The sequence below is a fragment of the Balaenoptera musculus genome, chromosome 20, assembly GCF_009873245.2.
Source record: "Balaenoptera musculus isolate JJ_BM4_2016_0621 chromosome 20, mBalMus1.pri.v3, whole genome shotgun sequence".
NCBI classification, from domain to species: Eukaryota; Metazoa; Chordata; class Mammalia; order Artiodactyla; family Balaenopteridae; genus Balaenoptera; species Balaenoptera musculus.
The window spans coordinates 43,570,154-43,589,336 of NC_045804.1; the positions used below are offsets into that span (position 1 = coordinate 43,570,154).

A 19,183-nucleotide genomic window follows, 5' to 3' on the forward strand; every position below is an offset into this window, starting at 1 on the left:
TGGACCTCAGTCGGTTCGGCTGTTAAATGGGAGCAGTAATTGCTACCTCGTAGGCATGATGTAAGACTTAACTGAGAAACAGGCATAAAGTGTCGCAAGAATTGCTATTATAATTGCATTAACCACTAGTAGGGCAAAGGCACACTCAACCGTGTTGCCCTCACATTCCGGTGTCATCCCAGTGTCTCCAACGTAAAACCGAAGCAGTCCTTCCGCCTCCCACCTCCTTCCCCCTGCAACCAGTAGAGGGGACAGGGGCGTGACTAGGGGGAGAGGCCTGGCCAGCGTGTGGGCGTAGCTGGAGAAGACTTGGGGGTGGGGCTACGCAGGCGGCAGGGGAGGAGCCCCGCGAGACCGAGAGGCGGGGCGTCGGCTTCCTGACCACAGCTTCTCAGGGGCGGGGCTGCTGCAGAGCATCTCTGCGAACCTAGCCTGAGCTGGAGCCGCTCTTTGTTCTGGTTGCTGCTTTCTAGACCCTCCGGCCCCTGGGTCCATTCCTCGCCTTCCCGCTCTCTCCACCCGCCTGTCCCCTGCATCTGGGCCTGCATCTCCTTCCCCAACCTCTTCGTCCTATATCCTGCCCTCACCCCTCCCCCAAACTTCTGGTCGGTGCCCTTGCCTGTTACCCTTCTCTCCACCCTCCCTCTTGCATCTTCTTCCCCCTGGTCCCCTCTCGGTTCCTCCTTTTCCCAAGGTCTGGGTCGCTCCGCCCGGCCCCGCCTCTCCAGGGATGTCCCCTGAAACCCCGTGCCCATGGTCCTGACGCTGCTCCTCTCCGCCTACAAGCTGTGCCGCTTCTTCGCCATGTCGGGCCCACGGCCGGGCGCCGAGCGGCTAGCGGTGCCGGGGCCGGACGGGAGCGGCTGCGCTGGGCCGTGGTGGGCGGCGGGCAGCCGCGGGCCCCGCGAGGTGTCGCCAGGGGCGAGCACCGAGGTGCAGGGAGCCCTGGAGCGCGCGCTGCCCGAGCTGCAGCAGGCGCTGTCGGCTCTGAAGCAGGCAGGCGGCGTGCGGGCCGTGGGAGCCAGCCTAGCCGAGGTCTTCCAGCTGGTGGAGGAGGCCTGGCTGCTACCGGCCATGGGCCGCGAGGTAGCCCAGGGTCTGTGCGACGCCATCCGCCTGGACGGTGGTCTGGACCTGCTGCTCCGCCTGCTCCAGGCGCCGGAGCTGGAGACGCGCGTGCAGGCTGCCCGCCTGCTGGAGCAGATCCTGGTGGCAGAGAACCGGTGAGGGGGCCGGGCTGGGGCGGAGAGCGCCGCGTGGTGTAGGGTCGCAAGGGCGGTCGAGTGCCTCGGTCTCCCGTGTGCCTCGCACTGTGCCTTTCCTGCCTCACCTCACAAACCCCTGCATTATATCCCTGTTGGGGAGCAGCGTGTCCATTTTACAGATGAGGAAACTGAGCCCTGGGAAAGTTTAGTGACTTGCCCAGCGTCACACAGTGAACTAATGGTGCAGCCAGGATTCACTCCCAGAGCTGGTTGGGTGAGAAATGAGACAGAGAGGGGAGGAATAGAGTAGTAGGACAGGAATCTGTCCCTGGTTCTGAGGATGGAGCTGGGATCCCACAGCCAAAGCCCTCTAAACCCACAGCCCTCCCGATGGGCCTGGATATCCTTCCGTGCTACCTTCGCTCTGCCATACCGTCTCGCTCCCTTTCCTCTTCCCCCAGGCTGAAATGAGTGCTGACCTAAGGTTACTGGCTGCCTTCATGCCACCCCCAGTCCACTTCCTGCTTCCTCCATTTTCATTTTGCTTCATGTAACAGGACAGACATGATCTCATGCTGTGCCTGCTCATCGGAAACAAGACGGGTGTTTTCAGTTGGGATGGATGGTGGGGGAAGAGGAAACTGAGGTGTGGAGCTAGGCAGGGGCCAGAGTATGTGTTCTCTACATCTTCCCCACACGTGCCAAGATACAGTAGGTGGGGTCCAACTGAAGCCTGGTTGCTACGCTTCCCTGCCTTTTGGGATCTCCCCTGGAATATAAGGACCACTGACCCACTTCCTTGCCCCTCTAATGCCGGAGGAGACCAGGCTGTCACACTCCAGTCTCATGCTGAATTCTCGGGCCCTTCAGGTTTAGAAGGGTTTTGGAAGGGTCACTTTCCATTTATGAAGCTCTCAAAGGTGTGATGGGCATGGATTAGGGGCATTTTCCTTGCCCTTTTCAAAAAGTAAAGATAACCTTGTGGATGGTGGAAATGATACAACTTTCAAAAGTGCATGAATGAAGCAATTTAAGTTGGGAGGCCAGGTTAGGATTCTGCTTGTTCAGTAAGTCATTAATCTTCTATCTAACAACAGGTGTCCTGTTGGGGATGGGCTGTGAATGTGGAGGGCTAGCAAATGGAGTGGGTGCTCACTGGATGTGGTGGGCTAGCATTGAAGGGCGTGTCCTGTAGGCCTGGTATGTGGGATAGGGTAGCTATAACTAGAACTCCTGGAGAATGGGTGCAGCCAACACCCCAAGAAGAGGAGGGCTGCAAGATGCAAATAGAAATGATATTTTTCAAGGTTGAAAATAACAATCCTCACCTGGTTCAGAATTACTGAGAAAGGAGGCACACTAACCGGTGTCTCTGGTCCCAAGAAACAACGTGCTGGTGTTGGCATCACTTCAGGACCAAGGACAGAACCCAGCAAGCCAGGTCCCCATCCTCCCGGAGAAAGGCATAATCTCCCCACACCTCTGCACTGCTCTGAGAGGAGGCTGGGAGGCAAGAAGGGAAGAGGGTGGCGACACACTGAGAATTTGTGTCTATGAAATGTTTTCCTTCCTCCACCAACCAACTTCCTCATAAAGAAGGTTCTTCCATCAGTGCACCCAACTCCTTTTGCCATTCCCTTTCCTGCAGCTCTCTTCTTCCCTGGGTGCTGCCACACTCACTGCCTGGGAGCCTAGGTCACAGCTTCACTGACCCTTGAATACCAGGAGAAGCCCAACAGGGTAGGACCCTCTGAGCCTGGTCCCACCACACTCTTACTGCTAGCCCTCTAAAGTCACAGCCTGCCCACTTCAGGAGACCATAATGAGGTTAAATGGCTTTCCCAAGAATACACAGTGAATAAGTGGAGGCGACAGGTTTTTAAAAGAAAGAAAGGAAAAGGAAAAAAAAAACAACTATTGCACATAAATTCAAGTGCAAAGTACAAAAAAGATACACACTTAAACGTTCTTCTTTCTGTTCTTCACTGGAGGCAAACCGGTGAAACAAGTTTCTTGTACGTCGTTCCAGAGAGAGTCTCTGCATATACAAGCACTTGCATATATGTGTATATTATATATACAGGCTTATATATGTGTATATACGGACAATTTACCCCTCTTTCGGAGCTGTGATTTGAACCCAGACCCACAGCCTCTCAGACTGTAGAAGAATTGGGAATTGAGTGAATAAATCTCACAACAAGCACAGAGTTCAACTCTATAAAGGTGCCAAGTGCATAGGGAAAGGTGAGGGCTGGAGTTCAAGAAATGCACAATTGGGAGTTCCCTGGTGGCCTAGTGGTTAGGATTCCGGGCTTTCACCGCCATGGCCTGGGTTCGATCCCTGGTCAGGGAACTGAGATCCTGCAAGCCTTGCAGCCAAAAAAAAAGAAAAGAAATGTGAATAAAGTCCTCTTTCTGAATTGATGTTTCTGAACATGCCCTTCCCTTCATTGAGCCTCAGGGGGTGGGTGTTGTTGGATTAGATGATTTCTTAAGCACTTCCTGGTTCTGATATTCTTGGAGTATATATAGTCAGATTGTTCTTGAAGCACAAAATGCAGACGAAGGATCTTGAGCCCTGGAGACAGACAGATGTGAGTTCAAGTCCCAGCTATGCCTCTCACCAGCTGTGTAACCTGGGCATGCCATGTAACCTCTCTGAGCTTTGGCTTTCTCCTTGGTTAAAGGAACAACTGCAGTGCCGTCTGCCCGAGTGGATGATTAGAACCCATCTGTTCCTTTGGGCTGCAGAGAAGTTCCGTGATCAGCTCAGCAAAGCTGTCCTGGCCTCAGGCCATGTTCTGGGCTCAGCTGGGCCCTGCAGTGGACACAAAGTCACAAGCACTGTGGTCACTGTGGTGCTCACTGGGCAAGGACTCCATGGCTGGCTGGGCCTGTAAGTCTTTGAGGGACATCACTGGTGGAGGCCAGGAAGACAGGACACTTTCACCTCTGCCTGGAGTGTGGCAACTCTCCTGTCTGCTCTCTTGGCCTCCAAGCTCTCTCCCTTTGACCTGTCCTCCCCACAGCAGCCAGAGCGAGTTTCCTAAAACCCATGTGTTACCAGGTCACTCCCCTTCCTGAAGCCCTTCAGTGACTCCCCATTTGCCATCAAGATGAAGTCCAAATGCTTTGAGATGGCTCAAAATGCCCCCAGAACTCTTTCCTCTTCCCTTGAAACTTCCACCTCAACCACTTGAAGTAGCTTCTGCTTTTTGCCCATTTAATGGGTGTAAAGTGATAGCTGGTTTAATTTTTATTTCTCTGATTACTAATGAATTAGAGTATCTCTATTTGCTTGTTAACATTTTGAATTTCCTTTTGTAAATTGCCCATTTGTGTCCTTCACCCCTTTTCTGTTGGATTTACTGCCTTTTGCTTGTTGATTTGAATATGTATTTATATATTCTATATATGAATCCCTCGTTTATTTTATATTTTTCCTTGTTTGTTTTAGACATTGCAAACATCTCTGGCTTTCTTTCTCTTCCTGGAACGTGCCAAACTCATCAGCCCTCGGGGCTTTTGTCCTTGATGTTCTCTCTGCCTATTATGCTCTTCTTCCAGATACTTGCAAGCAGGGGTCTCTGGACATTTAACTCGCAGATGTCACTTCCTCAGACATATCCCTCCACCCAGGCACTCTCCATTACAGCACCTGGTTTTGCTATCATTTTGGTCAGATAACTATTATTCTGTTCATTCACCGTTTACTTGCTTACTGTTTGTCTCCATATTAGCTGTTATTAGCTCCAGTTTCTCTTAGTCACTGTTTAACTTCAGCCCCTATTGCAGTGCCTGGCACACAGTAAGTCCTCAATAAATGGTCTTTTGAATGAATGAATAAATACACCCCAGTCACACAGCATGGAGTGAAGAGAATTTTGATGACATGAACATTTATTGAGTCCTTCCTATGTGCCAGGAACTGTGCCAAGCACTTTACATGCATTTTTACATTAGTTCTCGTAATAACTCTATGGGGTGGGTATTCACTTTATCCTATTTATGAGATGAGGAAACCAATAAAGATAAAGGAAGGTACCCAAGGTCCCACAGCTAGAAAATGGTAGAGAAGAAACCAGGACCCAGGAGGTCTGCTCTAGAGCTAGAATTCTTAACCACCACACATGCTGCTTCTCCAGGGAAGGGTGTCTGGGAAGAAATGGGTGTGGCCAGGATGGAGCACCCTTATAATCAGAGAAGTCTGGTTGTCCCAGGGCAGGAGATGAGGGAGGTGGAGGAGGCAGGGAGGACCAGACTCATGTCCTATATGACGCTAGCGAGGCCCAGAAAGCATAAGTAACGAGACCCTGGGTTAAGATAAGCACCCCTGGCTGCGGCAACTCCACTTTCTCCCTCCCGCTTTCCTTCGGCAGGGACCGAGTGGCGCGCATCGGGCTGGGAGTGATCCTGAACCTGGCAAAGGAGCGGGAGCCGGTGGAGCTGGCGCGGAGCGTGGCCGGCATTTTGGAGCACATGTTCAAGCACTCGGAGGAGACGTGCCAGCGGCTGGTGGCGGCCGGCGGCCTGGACGCGGTGCTGTACTGGTGCCGCCGCACGGACCCGCCGCTGCTCCGCCACTGCGCGCTGGCGCTGGCCAATTGCGCGCTGCACGGGGGCCAGGCGGCGCAGCGGCGCATGGTGGAGAAGCGCGCCGCCGAGTGGCTCTTCCCGCTCGCCTTCTCCGAGGACGAGCTGCTCCGACTGCACGCCTGCCTCGCCGTGGCGGTGCTGGCCACCAACAAGGAGGTGGAGCGCGAGGTGGAGCGCTCGGGCACGCTGGCCCTCGTGGAGCCGCTAGTGGCCTCATTGGACCCCGGCCGCTTCGCCCGCTGCCTGGTGGACGCCAGTGACACCAGCCAGGGCCGCGGGCCTGACGACCTGCAGCGCCTCGTGCCGCTGCTTGACTCGTCGCGCTTGGAGGCGCAGTGCATCGGGGCTTTCTATCTCTGTGCCGAGGCTGCCATCAAGAGTCTGCAGGGCAAGACCAGGGTGGGTGCGGGTGTGGGGTTGGGGGGGAGGGGTAAGAGAGAAACTGGGAAGGCTCCCCAGAGGAAATGACATTCAGCTGGGACTTGAGGGACTTCCCTGGCCGTCCATTCGTTAAGACTCCACGCTTCCACCGTAGGGGACAGGGGTTTGATCTCGGGTCGGGGAACTAAGATCCCGCATGCCGGTGGCACAGCCAAAAACAAAACAAAACAAAAACAAAAATCAAACAAACAAAAAAACTAGGACTTGAAATACACATGAGAGGTGAAATAAGGAGAAAGATGAGGGACCCATCATTCTGGCCTTGAAGGCAAGACCAAGGTATTCTGCAGGGGACATACATCTCTGTATGATCTCTGTGTTCTACAAAGATCACCCTGACTGCTGCATGGAGACGGGGTAGGCAAGGGTAAGGCTGCAGGCAGGGGGGTCAGATAGAAGGCCATGGCAGGGGGCAGCTGGGATGGTGGAGGTGAGGACCAGGGCATGACAGCAGAGGCAGAGAGAAGCAGATTCCAGAGGTACTGAAGAGACAGAATTAGAACTTGGCGGGTGGCTGGGTGAAGGAGAGCGAGGAGCTGAGGATACTCCTGGCTTTGGACATAGGAAACCCAGGGGATGGTGGCACCTGGTACTGAGATAAGGTGAACTGGGTGAGATAGTTTGAGGGTGGAGAGAAAGTGAGTTCAATGGGACAGATGGAGTTTGAAGTGCCTGAGAGATGACAACCTGGGGTGCTCCAGTGGGCCATTCTGTCATGTGGGTCTGGAGTCCAGAAAGGAGATGGAGTAAACAGAGGCAGGACATCCATGTGTCAGCTAGATAACTCCCACCCGAGTCCCAAGGGGTCCCCAATCTCAGGACCTGATCTGCAGCCTTTGCCCTCTGCTTTAACTTGCTGTGTGACTGTGGGTACCTGGCTTCCCCTCTCTGAGCCTTTATGTGCCTCACTTTTTTTTTTTTTTTTTTTTAATGTGGGATATTCTTTTTTTTTTTTTTTTACTATTTATTTATTTGGTTGCGCTGGGTGTTAGTTGCAGCAGGCAGGCTCCTTAGTTGTGGCTTGTAAGCTCCTTAGTTGTGGCATGCAAACTCTCAGTTGCGGCATGCATGTGGGTTCTAGTTCCCCGACCAGGGATTGAACCCGGGCCCCCTGCATTGGGAACACGGAGTCTTATCCTCTGTGCCACCAGGGAAGTCCCTATGTGCCTCACTTTTGACCTCTGGAAAATTGAAGGAGTGGACCACAGCAGCAGTTCTTACCCTGGATGTGAGACTAGTAATAGTTAAATTATCAAAAGTTTCTGGTTTTAGTTTTTTAAATATTACAGAATTAAGATTATCCTATAATGTCACTCTCCCTCCTTTGTATTCCTCTGGAGGTTTGGGGGGTTAGTGACCGCTGGTGCACAGAGAGCGGTGCACATTGCATGGACCACGCTATCTGTACGACAGTGGTCATCTGGGGCTGGACAGGGGTCATCAGAGGAGTGTGTCTCACAGGTGATTGTCCCCCGTCACGTGTGTCCCCATAGATCCAGAAGAGACTGCTGTGTTAGGGGGTCTCTGAGGCCTCTTCCAAGGTCCAGTGTTCTAGGAGCTTTTGATTCTCCTCTCTGCACCCCAGAGTTGGGCCATGGGAGGACTGGCTTTACAAACAGGCCATTCTGTTTTGGGAGGAGGGATTTAAAGGGAAGTAGGGAGTGAGGACCCCAAGGAGTGGGTCTTGGCAGCAGCCATGACCACCAGCTCTGGCACCTCTTTCCCAGCAAGGCCAAGTGAGCGCAGTTCAATATAGACATAGTGAGCCCTCACTCTGTGCCCTGCAGTGTGCCAGTTATGGGACTCCAGGGGTGACTAAGACATGACCTCAGCTTACAGTCCAGTAGAAATTGCATTATCAATTAACAACAGTAGCATTCAGAGTGTAGCACAAGGCCTAATTGGCGGTATGGGCCAAGCTGTGGGGCAATCAAAGCAGGCTGCATGTTGGAGGTGCCAATCAATTTGTATCCAATGGATGAGTAGGATTCCCACAAGCAGGCTAGAAGAGCTAAGTATCTGGAAACACCACAGGTTGAGGCCCAGAGGTGGGAGAGCCTCCATGGGTGGGTGGCTTGGTGAAGGGGGAGTAGAGCGGGGATTGGTAGGCAGGGGCTGCACTGTGCCAGGCCTGGCAGCCTTACTGAGAACTCGACTTGATTTCAGGGCAGATGGAAGCTGTAGAGGGGAGGCATGAGAGGGACTTACCTGGTCAAGAGTTGAAGGAGCTTCTGGAGGGGGAATCCACAGGACCTGGTGATTTATTGGATGAAGGCAGGGCAAGGGCAGACGGTGGGGCTTTCAGCGGTGAGAAGAGGCGAGGGGAGGGACCAGGCACGTTTGGGGGCGGCTGGTGAATTGGTGGATCCAAGACATCCTCTCCGCACTTCCCCAGGTATTCAGCGACATAGGTGCCATCCAGAGCCTGAAACGCCTCGTCTCCTACTCCACTAATGGTACCACGTCGGCGCTGGCGAAGCGCGCGCTGCGCCTGCTGGGCGAGGAGGTGCCGCGGCCCATCCTGCCCAGCGTGGCCAGCTGGAAAGAAGCCGAGGTCCAGACATGGCTGCAGCAGATCGGCTTCTCCCAGTACTGCGAGAGCTTCCGGGTAGAGCCGCACGGGGTCGCCGGCCGGCAGTCGGAGCAGGCGCATCCCCGAGGGCCGCGTGGCCGCTAGGGGCGCCCTGCACACAGGCGACAGCGCCCCATCCCGGCACAGCACGCCCGCGGCACCAGGGTGGACTTTTGGGGGTGGGGAGCCTGTACTCAGTGTTTTCGGGGTCATTCGGTTCTCATCTGGGTCCCATCCGCCTCCCCCACCGCCATCTCCAGATCTCCAGGTCCCTCCTCTTGATGTTGTGCTGGGTGGGGTCCAAATGCTGAGGATGGGAGACTTTCCTTACCTCTGACCCCTCCTCCAGGAGCAGCAGGTGGATGGAGACCTGCTTCTGCGGCTCACGGATGAGGAACTCCAGACCGACCTGGGCATGAAGTCAGGCATCACCCGCAAGAGGTACGGAGCCTCCAGCCCGCATACTCCCCCGCCCCGGGCAGGTCTAACTAAACGCCCCCTCCGCCTCTAGCCAGTGCCCAGTCAAGATCTCAGCATCCTCTCCTCCCTTGGGTGCAGATTCTTTAGGGAGCTCACGGAGCTCAAGACCTTCGCCAACTACGCTACATGCGACCGCAGCAACCTGGCTGACTGGCTGGGCAGCCTGGACCCGCGCTTCCGTCAATACACGTATGGCCTGGTCAGCTGCGGCCTGGACCGCTCCCTGCTGCACCGAGTGTCGGAGCAGCAGCTCCTGGAGGACTGCGGCATCCGCCTGGGCGTGCACCGCGCCCGCATCCTCACGGCTGCCAGAGGTCAGCCTGCCCACCTGGGCCCCTACCCCTGCCCCTGCCCTGGAGGGGTGAGGGGAGACGCACGGCGGGGGCTCAGAGCCTCACTGCGGGTTGATTGAGCACGTAGGCTGTGCTGCACTGGGCTCTGAGGATGCAGAGATGAATATGTTGCACTTTGCCCTCAAGAAGTTCCCAGTCTGAGGTGGGAAGGAGGGTGGGAGGAAGGCAGATATATAAACAGGCACGTGGCTGCAGGAACTGGCATGCCCAGGCCTCCAGTGGGAGCCTAGAGGAAGCACCACCTACCCTGTCCGCCCAGGCCTGGGCTTTGGAGAGGGGAGGATGCCTGACCAGGTCTTGAAGGATGTGTTGCGGGGTGGGGGGGAAGAGAGTGGTGGCAGCAGGAAGAGCAGCCCAGGCAGAGAGAGCAGTACATGCAAGTGTGGAGGTAAGACAGAGCATGGGGGCTGGGTACAGGGGACGTGGGTGGGAAGACAGAGGGCTTATCCTGTTAGTCCACAGCTGACAAAGTATGGGTGCTTTAGGGAGGTCGTGAGAGCAGAGTGGATCCTAGGGCTCTAGCAGCCCTCTTGATTTATTAATTTAATTTACTAATTTACTATTTAGCTAATATTTATTGTCAATGACTAGAGGCCAGGTCCTGATTAAGTTTTTAACAGATATTATCTCATTAATCTCTACATCCATTCTGTGCCGTGGGTGTTTGTTTTTTTAAAGTCAGCTTTTAAAACTTTTTAAAGAATAAAAGTGGTATAATTTAACTTAAAAGTGTCTAGTTTGAACAGTTTTGAATGTATACCCCTGTGTAACCATCATCATAATCAAAGATAAAGGACAGTTCCATCATGGGTGTTAATTTTACAGATGATGAAACTGAGATTTAAATTCATTTTGTAAGGTTATAAGTCATTAAATGACAGAACTGGGATCTCAACCTCTGCCCTTATACCTCGTAAAGAGACAAACGTTGTCTGTGACTGTTGTCTGAATATTGTAAGATGGGTTCTTTTCATGCATGCAGGCATTCAATAAGTATGTACTAAGCTCCCACAGGGGACAAGGGACTGGGCTTTGGCCCCATTCTTTTGCTTCAACCAAAGCAGATTAACTTCCATCATTTTTACATTGCAGCTCTCAATAAATCCCCAAGATTTAATTTTTTAAAAACAAGAGGGTGCTACAGCAAAATTAGCTTACAAACACCTCCTGTAGGGAGTAGGGAGCCATGCACAGTTTTGAAGTGGGGGCAATGACACACTCAGATTTGGATTTTAAGCAGAGCTCTCTGGTGCCTGCGGCAAACAGATTAGACTGGGCAGGTGTGGATCTGGAGAGACCACTGAGGACGCTGGAGTTGGGGGTCTGGACACAGGGACGGCCCTGAGGCTGGAGTCCAGGATGTTAGTAGGTAGAATCCACAGAGCATGGTGCCTGACCCTGAGCATTGAATGTCAGCTCCATGAGGGCAGGGTTTGTTTTGTTCATTGCTGTATCCCAAGCACTAAGAATAGTGCCTGGCACACAGAAAGCACTTAGTAAATATTTGTTGAATGAATGAATGAGAGGCAGGAGTTGAGGCTGATACCCAGGTTTCTGGCTTTGGTGGGAGACTAGGAAGAAGGGGGGTCTGGGGAGGATTTGGGATGGGTTGGGTTTGGAGTACCTGTGGGCAGCTGGCTGTGCAGGTCTGGAGCTCTATAGAGAGGGCAGTGCTGGAGGTGTCCCCAAAACACAATGCCTGCCTCCTGAGAGGACCTCACTGATAGTTTGCAGCCTGCCTTCCTGTAGGCCCCATCTCTCCACCTCTCTGACCCTTTTTGGAGCAGGCCACCCTGCCTGGGCTGGGCTGAGAGGGCTGGGTGTGCAGGAGATGATGTACCTCGTGGTGAATGATGGGGAAGGCCCACCCTCGCCAAGCCGTCTCTTGTCTGCTTCAGAAATGCTACACTCCCCACTGCCGTGCACCGGCTGCAAGCCCAGCGGGGACACTCCAGACGTCTTCATCAGCTACCGCCGGAACTCAGGCTCCCAGCTCGCCAGGTGAGGAGGGGCGGACAGGCAGGCTGCCTGGGGCCTTGTGGGGAGGCCATGGCAGTGACACAGGACCTCTTTGCAGCCTCCTGAAGGTGCACCTGCAGCTGCACGGCTTCAGCGTCTTCATTGATGTGGAGAAGCTGGAAGCGGGCAAGTTCGAGGACAAGCTCATCCAGAGTATCATGGGTGCCCGCAATTTTGTGCTGGTTTTGTCGGCTGGGGCTCTGGACAAGTGCATGCAGGACCACGACTGCAAGGACTGGGTGCACAAGGTAAGTGCCGGCCCCTGTGGTCCCAGCATTGGCCTGCGGCCCAGGGCACAAGGTCCCCGTTTCATTCTTTCTCACCTGCATATACTCCAGCAACCTCCATAGCCCAGCTGGAAGTCAGGAGCCATGGCTCTGACTGTAATAGGACTTTAGCAACTTACTTAGGCTCTCCGAGCCCCAGTTTTCTCATCTACAAAATGGGGGTAACTTACCTGTCCTATTCACCTCGTAGAATTGTTGTGAGGGTCAGAGAGGGATGAACACGCTTTGAAAAGTAACCTCTGTGAGGGAAGAGGGGCAGGAGAGCATAGTGACAGGCACAGTGGAATGGTTAAGAGCACAAAGCTGTGAGTTTAATTCCTGGCTCTGGCTTTGGGCAAGTTACTTAACCCTAATGAGCTTCATGTTTATCACTGGAAAGTGGGATAGTTATAGTACCTACCTCCCTAGGATATTGTTAGAAAGATTAAAAGAGGTAAAATTTGTGAAGTGCTTAGCAGAATGCCTGGCACATAATAACTGCTGTATGATGGCAGCAATTACTATTATTAACATAATTATTGTGAGTACTACCACTGTTTAATCCCCCATTGTATCCTGAGTGCCTAACGCATAGTAAAAACTTATTGGGAACTTGTAGAATGGATGGATGGATCTGTATCACATCTGTAGGTTATTAATCATTACTCGTTAGTCAGCAGGAATTGGGGCCAGGGCAAAGGGAAGCAGTTGTCATATGGATAGGGTCCTTGTCCTAAAGCAGCTAAGGAGATAAGAATATGCCCAGAATGACTAGATCATACATAAATTGGTGTCAACGTAAAGCCGGGTAGGCGAACCTCTTACTTGCTATAAGAATATGGAGAAAGGAAAAAAACATCAAGGGCTGGAATAATCCGGGGAGGCTTCGTGAAGGAAGCAGAACTTGAGAAGAGTCTTAAGAATTTAGGCCAGTGGAAGAGAAGGCATCTCAGGCAGGGGAACAGCAGGAGCAAAGAACAAAAGTAGGCATGAGAAGGGTGCCAAAAACCTACATTATCACTGGTATTGCCTTCTCCATTTTACGGATGAAGAAACCAAGGCTCAGAGAAGTAGAATAATTTTTCCCATGGCCACACTGCTTAGGCAGAAATCAGAACTGGGCTTTGAACTCCTGTGTGAGCCCATGCTCTTTCCTAGGATCCAGCTTTGTCCTATGACTCAGATCTGAGGGGTGGGAGGGGAGGTGGTGAGACAGGATTGGAATCAGCTGACACCAGAGTGATTGTCTGCATCTCTTCCCAGCTCTGAGTTCAGTGATGTCACGCCAGCAGCTTGAAATCAGCCATGGTGGGAGTAGTTACGCTAAAGAAATTGGTAAAAACTACAAATCAGGATTTTATTTGTTTGGTTGTTTTTTCCCCCTCTGGAGAGCTAGTTGTTAAACATGTACCAGCACACCACTGGCTGGATAAGAACTAAGAAACCAGGTTATGGGGTTCCTAAAGGCAGGGAGAAGACCTGTGCTTAAAGCACTGGCAAAAGGGATCCCATGAGGGCAGTGATGCCATACCAGTGGGTTTTAGGGAGAAAGCTCCACACTAGGGTGCAGCCCAGATTGACAGTGGGGAAGAGGGTCAGGCCCCAGAGGCCGTGTAGGAGGGGCTGAATACTGGGTTTGGTTTGGGGAGGGGATGCTGGGTCAGAGAGACACCCTGGAGGAGCATGGCTTAGAGCAGGTGGCAGGCAGCCTTCTGAGAGAAAGAGAGGAGTGTCTGTGAGCTCCGTGAGAGCTCAGACCTTGCCTTGTTCATGCTGCATCCCTGATGCCTAAAACCATGCATGGTACAAAGTAGGCTCTTGAAGAGTTTTTAGAATAATTGAATCAACGATTAAATAGATGAGTGATTCTGATGAAGCTGAGATGACTGGGAGAAACATACGAATCTACTAGGTTTACTAGGTCAAAAGACGCAACTCTAATCAAGTTTTCATATTTAACTGGCTTCATGATCTTGAACGAGCCATTATGCCTCTCTTGGCCAGCCTCTGAATCGGTACAGTGAGCAGTGTGCTGTCTTTGCTTCTGTGTAATTCTGGATGAAACAAATGTCTAAAGGTTCCCACATAAATTGCTGCAGGGCCAGAATTCATCCGAGTGCTCAGCAGAGAGGCAGAGGGCTTGGTTGAAATAGCCTTGGACTTAGAATCTGAATGCTTGAGTCAGAGACCTGGCCCCTTCCTGGGCTGGGCATGTGTGTGACTTGGGAGCAAGTCCCTCCCCTTCGCTGGGCTTCCTTCTTCTCAGTTGTATAATGGAGAGGTGCCCCAGAAGCCAATCAGGGTTGAAGTTATGCAGATTCCTTCCCCAGGAAGGCTCTGCTCCACGAGGGTGCTTGGCGTCCATCACTGTCCCAGCCAACTGCAAGGAGGGAGGAGCGGGCAGGTGGTGGGAGCCTTTGCCTTGGACCAGTCCCAAAGGCTCCATCATCCCTCCTTGGTTGTTTTTAGTGCTTAATTGCCTCTGGTTTTAAAACTGCTTTCCTCAAAACCACATTTAGTGGGTAATCAATATGGAAAACCACAAGTGAACTGCACTCAAAAAGTCCAATCCTTGTGGTTCCCCCTTGAAAGGAAAAAAACATTCAATAAGCACTTCCCAGAGCACCCATTAATAGCAATATCCTCAGAACAACCTAGTGAGGTAAGTTTTATTATCCCCACTTTACAGAGGAGGAAGTAATAACACTTGTTATTTATTAAGCATACACTGCATGCTAGTTGCTAGTCTAACTACTTGCTGTGGGATAGCACAGTTATTTCTCCCAGCAATCCTACAAGATAGGGACTATCATTAACCCTATTTTAGAAATTAGAAAACAGAGGCTTTGAGAGCCTGTCGTTTTTGCCTCAAATGACAGAGCCTGTGTCAGAGACTTGGTGTGAACCCAGATCTGATGATATCAGAGCGCAACCCCTAAATGCTATGCTGTCTCATTCATTCATTCAGCCAGTCAGCTGTTAAGTATTTAGCAAAGGCAGACTATGGGCAAGGCTTTGTGAAAGATCCTGAGATACAAGGTGAGTGAAACCTGGACATGGTTCCCACCTTTATGTCTGGTGGGGAAGACAGATATTAAGTAAATTACTCATTAGTGAATTTAAATTTGTAAGTGTAGCATGTGATGCAGAGCCTATGAGAACCTATAACAGGGGATCTGACCTGGTCAGGAAGTGAGGGAAGACTTCCCTAGGAAAGTTGATTGAGCTCAGATCAGAAAAATGAGTTGGTATTAGAAAGGGCAGGGAAGAGTGTTCTAGTCGGAGGAAGCAGCATGTGCAAAGGCCCTGTGGAGGGAGGGAGGTAGCAAATCTAAGGAACTGCAAGGTCTGTGTGGCTGGGAGGACAGCGCAGGGATCGAGTTTGAGAAGTGAGCTGTGGCCAACCGCACAGAGCCTTGAACTTTATTCAAAGAGCCGTGTAGAGTCGTGAAGTTTTAAGTGTGTGTGTGTGGGGGGGTGACATGATCAGATTTGCATTTTGCAAAGAGTAGCTAGGTGAAGGAGCAACATGGAGAATGAATTAGAGGAGGCAAGAATGGATGAGAAGAGACCTGGTAGGGGCTAATGGTAATACGGGGTTGGAGCAGGGCACTGGTGGGGGTGGAGGTGGAGAAAAATGAGCGGATTTGAGAAATAAGTAAGAACTACAACTGGCAGGGCAGCTCAGGATGGGTCGATTTGGATGCAGGGGGTGGGATGTACTTCTTGACACCAAATTTGTGTGGGCTTTTTCCCATACCAACAACCAGTTCTCCATTTCACCAGCACCAACTGGCTGTCCCACAATTCAATTCAGTTCTGACACTAACTACCCACCGGGAGACAGTGTCAGACTCCATGGTTCAAGGGATCCGTCTCACAAGTCTGCCCTCACTTCAGACCCAGTCGCAAGGCCCAGGCCACCTGAACTGCTGTCTGACTCGGCTACAAATGCAGGGGTTCCTATGACCACCCCGCTCAGGTTCAATAATTTGCTAGAATGACAGGCAGAATTCAGGAAAGCACTTTACTTAACTATTACCGGTTCCTTTTAAAAGATACAACTCAGGAACATCCAAATGGAAGAGATGCACAGGGCAAAGTAAGGGGGGTTGGGAGCGTGGGCAGGGCTTCCATGCCCTCTCCAGGCCACCCTCTCCACACCTAGATGTGTTCACCAACCTACCGGTCCTTAGGGGTTTTATGGAGGTCTCATTATGTAGGCATGATTAAGTCATTGGTGAGTGAACTCAGTCTCCAGCCCCTCTCCCCTCCCTGCAGGTGAGGGAGGCGCTGAAAGGTCCAACCCTCTAATCACAGCTTAGTCTTCCTGGCCACCAGCCCCCATCCTGAAGCTATTCGGCACAGCCCCACCCCCCAGGTCTTGTGAGAGGGCTTTAGGAGCTCTGTACCGAGAACCTGGAACAAAGGGCAAATGTAGATTTATCATACCACAGGGGATGAGGGAGAAGTCAACGTGGACTTCACGGCCAACATCCCGCCTTGGGCTCAGCCTGGCCCCGAGGTCCCTGGATGGGGCCCCGCGTGTCCTCCTCTTCCCCTCTTCTTTCTTTAGGAGATTGTGACTGCTCTGAACTGTGGCAAGAATATCGTGCCCGTCATTGATGGATTCCAGTGGCCAGAGCCCCAGGCCCTGCCCGAGGACATGCGGGCTGTGCTCACCTTCAATGGCATCAAGTGAGGAGGGGGCGGGATGGGGTGGGTTACACAGGCCCCCAGCCAGCAGCTCCCTCTGCCCAGCCCTCTGACCCACCAGCCTCTGCACCCACAGGTGGTCCCACGAGTACCAGGAGGCCACCATTGAGAAGATCATCCGCTTCCTGCAAGGCCGCTCCTCCCGGGACTCATCTGCGGGCTCTGACACCAGTTTGGAGGGTGCTGCACCCCTGGGCCCCGCTTAACCAGTCCCTAATTCCCAAGCCTTGCCGTGACCCCCCATTTCCACCATCCCCCCAATGGGACAGCTCCTCACACTGGCTTCCCTGGGCTGAGACAGCCTGGGCTCTTCTCAGGAAATGGCTCTCTGCCTCCCCCGACCCTCACCGTCCACCTCAAACCCAGCTTCCTCAGTATCTGGAAAGGGAAGGGAAGCCAGGCATTGGGGGTGCTAAGACCTCCCCTAGGCCCTGCCCCCAGGTCCTGTCTCAGGCGTGGGAGGGTCATTGCTCAGCTCTGAAGACTCTGGAGAATGAGGGTTTGCTGCATGCTAACCCCTCTCCTGCCCTGCCAGCAGCCTGCTTGAATAGAGTGAAGGCAGGCAGCCTCGGGCAGGGCTCAGTGCAGTGGCCAAGCCTCCCGACCAAGCAAGGGCTTGGGCCCGGGAGCCAGCTAGGGATGAGAGGCTAGCCATGGCTCTCCACCGAGACTGCGCCTGGCCCCTGGGCTCACCACTTCCTGCCATCCTGTGGCCTTGCCCTGTAACCATTCAGTGCCCTTAGCTGGCCAGGTCCACTCCCAGCCTTCCTGATGTGCAGCCTCCTTTGCCACATCTGGGGCCAGGGTGAGACTGGGCCGGCCCTCACTCTGGCTGGTCTGCAGCCGTGGCCTGCGCTCACTGGTGCATGGGAGCCCCCTGCTTGAGCCTGAGCAGGGGAGGCTGCTTCTCAAAGAGCAGCTAGCCACCCTACCTAGCCTTGGTGCTGTGCACCAGGCCTCTGCCCAGCATGGCCCAGCTCCCTTCCTCAGCCCCTCACCCGTCCAAGGCTGCCCCCCTGCACTGGCTCAGGGGGAGCTGGGGCGAGGCAGCCCCCCTGTGGCAGCAGCAGTAGCCTGGGCAGAACCTGTAGCTCCCTGGGAGGAGGCAAGATCCTGAAGAAGGGCAAGGGGTGTATTCGAATCACCTGGGAATTTTGTTAAACTCCCATTCAGGACACCTGGGGTGGGGCCCGAGTTACTGCATTTCTCACAAACTCCCACGTGGGCTGAAGCTGGTGATCAAGGAATGATACCTTAGGAAGCAAGACTGTGAAACACAAACGCCTCACAAATGTTTGCCATTTCCCTGACACTTCACTCCATGGTCTCTAATCATCAGAGCAGCCTTAACCTGGTATTATCTCCATCTTACAGAGAAGGAACTGAATGTCGTGCCCAGTTTCCCAAGTCTCCAGTGGCAGCCCCAGGATGCAGACCTGGCCTCCTGGCGCTCAGTCCACTGCTGGGGGGACTCTACTGAGAATCATCCTGGAGGCTGCACCCTGGGCAGGGCTGTTGCTCCACAGACGGCTGGCTTCCCTCTTGCCCCAAAGAAGCTAGCCTTGGGGGGGACAGGCTTTCACAGCAGAAGGCTGGCTCAGGGGCTGTAAAGAAATAACCGAGCAGGAGTGTCCCTCGGCCCCTTCCTCCACCAGGGTAGGAGAGCAAGAAAGCATCCTCCTTCCAATAAACGCAGGCTCCAGCTAATGGGCTGAGCGGGCACCTGCCCCGCCCCTCCCCTCCTGAGGGCAGTGGGTTCACACCTGAAGGCTGGCTCAGCTCCCAGAGCCACCTCCTGCAGGTGCTGGCCAGGCCCCTCGGGGCTCTTGAGCCACATCGTCAGAAAGTCAAAGGTCTCGCTCCAGGCTTGGGACTCCTTCCTTCCACTCGCCTCCCTGCCAAAGATACTGCCTCTAGCCGGTCCTCTGACTGCACTTGACCCTTTTCCTTCTTGCCGCACGAATGCCCACCGGTGCCCTGGATACGACGGAGACTGAGGCAGACTGGATGTTGTCCTCAAGAGCAGAGACGATAACAATACAGTGTGATGAGTCTCCTCCAGGGGAAGCCTTCTGTCTTGTTGTCCCCAATCAGTCCCACTCCCTCCTGAGGTCCCTCACGGGCAGTACTCAGAGAGGTTGCCCAGCACTGTTTCTTTTTCTGTTTGGCACACTCTCTACTGCTGCCTGCCTCCTGTCTCTCTGGGGAATCACAGCCCAGCCCCCGGGCCCCACCAGAGCAGCTGAAGTGACGACCCTCCCCTGGCCAGGCCAGTGTGTTCAGGGGCCAGCCTCCCCTGCCGTAACAAACACTGCCCAGATCGCAGCCAGGGCAGGCACCCTGGCCCGCACCTTCCACCTAGGCCTGGTCTCACAGGGCCGGTCCTGAGACAGAGGGCTGAGAAACAGCCTTTCGCCACCCGCCCCCCCAGCCTGCTCTGACATTGCAGCCTGGTCTGCGGGGTCAGGGTTTTCTGCTTGGCTGGGCTGTAGCTGCGGCTCCCAGGTCGGGGCTGAGTCAGCCTCACCCCAC

The 19,183-nt window shown here is 53.4% G+C and overlaps 1 protein-coding gene across 2 annotated transcripts; it reads left to right on the plus strand.

The window, feature by feature from the left end:
- The first annotated feature begins 326 nt into the window (after window positions 1–326).
- On the plus strand, window positions 327–19,137 carry SARM1 (sterile alpha and TIR motif containing 1). 2 transcript variants are annotated; one of them, XM_036836927.1, is made up of 9 exons: window positions 327–1,223; window positions 5,588–6,203; window positions 8,641–8,853; window positions 9,167–9,258; window positions 9,376–9,611; window positions 11,549–11,651; window positions 11,728–11,917; window positions 16,512–16,633; window positions 16,713–19,137. In XM_036836927.1, exons 1-9 carry the CDS (start codon window positions 754–756, stop codon window positions 16,855–16,857), a joined length of 2,187 nt encoding a protein of 728 aa, XP_036692822.1. In that variant the 5' UTR covers window positions 327–753; the 3' UTR covers window positions 16,858–19,137. The 2 variants fall into 2 exon arrangements, with proteins under 2 accessions (XP_036692822.1, XP_036692823.1); XM_036836928.1 differs by having other exon boundaries at window positions 16,728–19,137.
- Window positions 19,138–19,183: the final 46 nt, after the last annotated feature.